This window comes from Mus pahari, chromosome 8 (genome assembly GCF_900095145.1).
Source record: "Mus pahari chromosome 8, PAHARI_EIJ_v1.1, whole genome shotgun sequence".
NCBI classification, from domain to species: domain Eukaryota; kingdom Metazoa; phylum Chordata; class Mammalia; order Rodentia; family Muridae; genus Mus; species Mus pahari.
The window spans coordinates 17,848,302-17,855,041 of record NC_034597.1 but is presented as its reverse complement, the minus strand read 5'-3'; the positions used below and the strand labels follow the sequence as shown (position 1 = coordinate 17,855,041).

Below are 6,740 nucleotides of genomic sequence, written 5' to 3'. Positions count from 1 at the left end.
TAGCTGTTGGTACTATGTATAATAAAGTAGTGCTCTGTGGATAAAGACACTACTGACGAAACAGATACCCCAGGTTAGACCTGGAACCTGCATGGGGGAAAAGGAACACTGGCCCTGAAATGTGTCCTCCAGATCATACTCACACTGCAGCATGCATGCACACACACATACGCACAGAATAAGTACATAAATATAATAAAGTACCATCCGAGTATTACTCTAAACCTCTAAGAATACTTTTGTACTCTGAAAACTTGCATGTACTAATACACTTTTTTCTGACCTCTTCACAAAGAGCTTCTAGATGAAGTGCCTCCAGTTTTTGAGTCATTTCTTTCCGCCGGGTCTTGAACCAGCCATCAAAATTTGGAGACTTTAGAAACTGCCTACAAAATAAATATTAAAAAAGCAAACTTTAGTTAAGATTTATTTCTTGTTTCAAAATCCCCCTCTTAGAACAAAGCAAAACAAAACAACAAGAACAAACAGGGACTCAAGTAGTCCAGGCTTGCTCTGAAGCCTGGGAAAACAAACTGGCTAGGAAGCTGACTCTGGGTCCTCCTGGCTCCACCTCCCAAGTGTCTGGATTATAGACATACACCACCATACCAGCCTTTCCTTCCTTTCTTATAGTTCAGAAACCCATACGATATGAATATCTTGGTTTTCAACTAGGGTTTTTTTAAAGCAAAGATCCACAGCTAGGAGGAAAATAAGAGCCTAACCGGTAAAGTCCAATCCAGTCGCCCTTTATTCCAGAGGTGAGCTGAGGCCCCGTTTTCTCAAGTGTTTTCATAAATTCTTCTGGAAGGAACTGCCGTAACTGGGGTGGGCTCTAGAAAACAAGGCATAAATAGAAATAAGGAACTGGTCTATTCAACGAAGTAAAGTATAGCTAGACAACAGAAAGAGGAAATTGCTTGAATATCACTTACCTTCCATGGAGAAATACTTTTCTGCAAAGGCATCAAGCTTGCCACATATCTTTCCTGAAGCAAAAATAAATAAATAAATGTATGTATGTTTGTATGTACGGTGTTCTTACAGTCTTACTTAAGGGAACTTACATTTTAATAAAATAGTTGTCCAAGTGATACTATGACATCACACCACACACACACACACACACAGCCTTTTTTCACCCAGTTTTTGGGTGAAACTTTTTTTTTAAAATATTTTTTTAAAGATTTATTTATTTATTATATGTAAGTACACTGTAACTGACTTCAGACACTCCAGAAGAGGGAGTCAGATCTTGTTACGGATGGTTGTGAGCCACCATATGGTTGCTGGGATTTGAACTCGGGACCTTTGGAAGAGCAGTCGGTGCTCTTACCCGCGGAGCCATCTCACCAGCCCCTCTGGGTGAAACTTGTAACTTCCTACTACAGGCAATTCACAGAATCCAGAATTGCACTCCCATAGTATGTTACAAAGACCACTTAAGTCTTCCATGGCCTTTCTACGTAGCAGTTGCTAGCCAGGAGCTCTCTACTCTATCTGGTCTGAAGGCAGATGGAGACCTCCGTTTCAGAAAGGCTCTGGATCACAACTCCAGGAGGGATCTGACAGGCAGGCTCTGCTGACTCTGGCCACCCACTGCACCAGGGACAGTGAACACAGGTACCCATGCTTCAGTCATGCTTATGCAGGCTCTGCTGACTCTGGCCACCCACTGCACCAGGGACAGTGAACACAGGTACCCATGCTTCAGTCATGCTTATGCAGGCTCTGCTGACTCTGGCCACCCACTGCACCAGGGACAGTGAACACAGGTACCCATGCTTCAGTCATGCTTATGCAGGCTCTGCTGACTCTGGCCACCCACTGCACCAGGGACAGTGAACACAGGTACCCATGCTTCAGTCATGCTTATGCAGGCTCTGCTGACTCGGACCGCCCACTGCACCAGGGACAGTGAACACAGGTACCCATGCTTCAGACATGCTTACGCAAGGACGTCTCTGTAGCAACGCAAAAACCATGGGTTAAAGAGTTCTAAGATAGAACCATGGCATTCATAGAGGTGGCACATACAGAGATGTCGTGCAAGCTTTAGTCTCTGAACTCTTTGTAATGTTCTGTATAATAAACCAATTAACATCAGTGTTTCCCTGAGTCATTCAAGTAAATCAGTGAAACCCCCAGAAGGGGATTATGGGATTTAGAATGGATCAGTAATCACAGACTAGAGCTTGTGATTGGCATCTAAGATGGAACAGAGCATCATCAAGAACCCAACCCTCAGCATTTGGGATCTGAAGCTACAGCCAGGTAGATTATCATCAGAACTGAATTAAAGGACACCTTGCTGGTGTCTACTGCAGAACTAATCACTTGCTTGTTGGTAAGGTAAAAAACTTCATGCTTCATGGAATCATAAAAGTGACAGGTCTTGTGAATATATAAGGGGAAAAAGTGAGTCCAGGTGTTTTGTTTTTTAATAATTTTAAGCGATTATATTAATGTATTCTCACCCCCCACCTTCAATGCTTTCACCATTTCCTACAAAAGACTGTTCCGGTTAAAATGACTTGGGAAGTCATGTTTCAACAAAATCTAACAAAGGCGTGGACACTCAGAACAGACTAATTTTAGTTTTGCTTTGTTTCTTTCTGAGATTGGTGGCTTGTTGTATTGCCAAAGCTGATCTTGAACTCATGGGTTCAAGTTATCCTTCCACCTTAGGTTCCCAAGGAGCTGGTACATGGCACTGTGCCCAGTTCATAGCTTTGTCTTTTATAATATTTGTAAGTGCATGACATGTGTGGATTTAAGTGCCATGGCATACACGTGGAAGTCAGAGGACAACTCTGGAGCTGACTCTCTCCTTCCATCTTCATCCGGGCCTCAGGGATTGAATGGGTTGCCAGGCTTGTGTAGCAACTGCCTTTACTTCCAAGCCCTCTCACCAGCCCTTGTTTGTTTTGTGGAGATGGGGTCTGGCTATATACTCCTAGCTCTCCTTGAACTCATGATCCTCCTACTACCAATTGTAATTATAGGACTATGCTACTCTATCTGGCTCTAAATTCATCCATCCATCCATCCATCCATCCATCCTTCTTCTCTGTGTAGCCCTGGCTGTCCTGGCACTTGCTCTGTAAACCAGACTGGCCTCTAATTCAGAGATCTGTCTACCTCTGCTTCCTGCTCATATATATTTTAAAGATTATTTTTTTTTAATTCTTATTTGTGTGTGTGTGTGTGTGTGTGTGTATGTGTGTGTGTGTGTGTGTGTGAGAGAGAGAGAGAGAGAGAGAGAGAGAGAGAGAGAGAGAGAGAGAGAAGGGGAAAGGAGGAAGGGAGGAAGGGAAGGAGAGAGAGAGAATACTCATAGATACCAGAAGATGGTGCTGAATGCCCTAAAGTTAGAACAACAGGAAGTTTTGAACCTCTAAAAATGGATGCTAGGACAGAACTCTGGTCCTTAGTAGGAGCAACAAGCTTCTAACTGCATAGCCATCTTTCCAGCCACATATAATTTTAATGACAATTATTAAGCATGCTATGTCAGAAAGTATACGTACCACTGTAGATGCTTCCTCTCTTATAATCCTTGAAACATGTTGTGCTAAGGAAACTGCTGGGAAACTGGAGCTTCAGAAAGCTAAGCAACCTAGCCAGACTCTATTTGAATTTGAGTTCAATTGTTGCTATTTATTTAAATTGGGATTTTAATTACATCATTTCCCCAATTTCTCTTTTGTCCTCCCAAACCTTCCATATATAACTACCAGCCCACCCTGTGTCTTTTTAAATTCATGGCCTCTTTAGCTTTGGAGTGTGTGTGTGTGTGTGTGTGTGTGTGTGTGTGTGTGTGTGTGTGTATTTAAACACACACACAGAGTACCACCTGTTCTTCCTGTATACTAGTACTTGTTTGTATGTGTTCAGGTCTAACTAACTACCTGGTACTGGATAACCAGCTGGTGTGCCTTTCCCTAGGGAAGACCATCTCTTCCACACTCATCATTCCTTTTGCCTACAGTTTTGTCGTCTCTCCCACGTGAGCATGCCTACTAGTGTCTTCACTGTCACTGTTCCTGTCATGTTTAGGCAGCCACAGTGGTGAGATTTCATGAGTGTAGGTAGCCTCTGGTGTTTCTAAGAGATGAAACCTCACAGCAAACTTCCTGTTTCTCTAGATCTTACACTCTTTCTACTTCCTCTTACACGATGATCCCTAAGCCTTAACGCGCACACACACCGTGGAGGAACTGTGTTGTGGATTTGGGCTCCACATCTCTGCATTTTGATTGGTCTGTTGTACGAGTTGTTTGTTTTTTGTTTGTGAGACAGCATCAGCCTCGGCTAACTTTCAACTTGTGACAATCCTGCTTCAGCCTCCTGAGTGCTAGGAATACAGAAGTGAATCGCCAGGCCCACCTTAGCCTATACTTCTAAGTATCAAAAAAATGTGGTTTGATTCTAGGCCTCAAATCCAAGGTCTCACTAATGCTTACTGTACCACTGAATCACATCCTCAGCATAACACAGGTTTAAATGGATCAAAATACTATCCCCAAGCCAAGAAAGAATACTTTCTTTCTAAAGTGAACATCAAAGATCTTCAGGTTGCTTTTATATAATGTTTGTAGATTCTATAGCAACTACATAAAGGTAATGATGCAATTTCCAGACCAAGACACTGTCATATTGCTGATATTTATCTCACTCCTCTAAGTTTCTTAGAATGGCTGTATTATCTAGTTATTTATTCCACAAATAGTTAAAGGCTACCCTACATCAGAATGAGGATGTGCTAAGGTTCCTTTTCAGAGTTATATAGCTTCCTGGATGTGGTATCAACCTGTTCAAAAAGAAAGGAAAAAAAAAAAAAAACCCCAAAAACCAGTATCAAACAGGTACGGTAGCACATGTCTTTAATCCCAGGACTTGAGAGGCAGAAGCAAGTGTATCTCTGTGAGCTGGAGGCCATCCTAATCTACATAGTGATTTTCAGGTCAGCCAGGGCTACATAGTGAGATTCTGTCTCAAACAAAACAAAAATAAACAAACAGCAGAGACAGAAAAAACTCTAGGGTGACCTCTTTAAGTACAAAACTCAGACATGATATAAAATCTCACCACAGACTAGTTCAGAAAATGTATGTAACGAGACACATGTACTCCCTGCTTTGACCCACTTGGGCCAAGACAGTGCACTGTTGTAATCATTTGTATTTCCAATCCTGGGGCTGGGGTGGGGGTGGGGGGTTACTCCACCTTTGATCATTTATTTTCCAGATAAAAGACATACATAGCTTTATAATAAACCTTAAACAGCACTAGGGCTGGGCAGATATCTGCCCTCTATGCTACTAGAATCTAATTTTTAATAGATAACCCTGAGTTATTACTTACTATGTTTCATCTGGGCTTTTCTTAACTCCATATGGCCAGCCTTTGGGGCCGTGTTTTCACAACTCCTAACCCATAGCGGCTTCTCTCCCCTCTTCCTTTCTCTCCTCTCACCCCACAGGCCCAGGAACCCTAAACCTGCCTATATCTCTTGGCTATTGGCTGTTGGCATCTTTATTCAGCAATTAGAAATATCTTGGGGGCAAGGTCACTTGGGTCTATATGAGGACTCTCTCATCTCTTGGGCAACAAGATCTTGAGGAACCAATACTAACTAGCATTAGAATACAAGCAACATCAGGCCAATCCACTAGAGTCCAATTCCCCTTCACTGACCCTGACCAGAGAGACACAGCTGCCCTCCGGGTCCCTGTCACAAAGTGGATAGTGTGCTATAAGAGAGCAACCTGCAGGGCTGCTGGTATACCTCAGCAATAAGAGAGACAGGAACAAAGTTCCAGCCTTGGTTTCTATTTGTAAGGGTGATGTAGACAAATACTTGAGGGAACCTAGTATGAACCTGATGGAGGAGCCGCTGCTCTCACTAGAGCAGCCTCCTCACTCCTAGGCACCAGACATGGAGAGAGCTTCTGAACTAGATCACCACATTACTGGAGGAAAGAAGAAGAGCTCCTAGTCTGAAGAAGATGGTATTTAGGAGAAGGAAAGATGTGAAAGCATCATGAAGAAAACCATAAACTAGAATGGGATTGGCTGAATCATGCAGAAAGCACCTCCCCACCCACCTACTCAAGAGCTTCCTCCTGAAGAATGTGCACAGCTCTTCTCAGTAAGAGACAACAGCACCATGATCAAAAGGGCATTTGAAGGAGCATTTCTGAATGTTTTTTTCTCTTTGCTGCATCTGACATCCTCCACTAATAATTTCTGATGAAGCACTGGACCAAGCTATGCACATATTGTGAGGATTTATATCAGAACCTGTAACAGCTAACACAAACCTAACCTGATCTTTGGGTATTTGCACCACTTGTAATGATTTGTTCTATGGATGCTATACCATGAATCCATAGAACAATCACCAAAGTACGTGCCTTTAATTCCAGCATTTAGGAGGCAGAGGCAGGAGAATCTCTGTGAGTTCAGGACTGAGAGACACAGAGAGACACTGTCTCAAAAACCAACCAAACAAAAAAGAACAATCACCAAAAGTGACTATTATACCTTTAGGATAAATTGGTCTGCATGTTGACTGATTGACATCTAATGTAGCAATTTGGTAGTAAATTGTCTTTGGATAAGTGACATAAGCATCTAGTAAAAACAACTTTAACACACTAGTTAAGATGTTCATAGAAGCCGGGCGTGGTGGCGCACGCCTTTAATCCCAGCACTCGGGAGGCAGAGGCAGGCGG

At 42.7% G+C, this 6,740-nt stretch overlaps 1 protein-coding gene across 1 annotated transcript in view; it reads right to left on the bottom strand.

The window, feature by feature from the left end:
• Positions 1-6,740, bottom strand: part of Dennd6a (DENN domain containing 6A) — a 52,687-nt gene that overhangs the window by 2,670 nt on the left and 43,277 nt on the right. The window contains exons 16-18 of the mRNA XM_021203327.1: positions 936-989; positions 726-835; positions 284-386 (exon numbers count right to left, since the gene is read on the bottom strand). Coding sequence (XP_021058986.1) covers positions 284-386; positions 726-835; positions 936-989 — 267 coding nt within the window. The remainder of the gene's footprint in view (positions 1-283; positions 387-725; positions 836-935; positions 990-6,740) is intronic.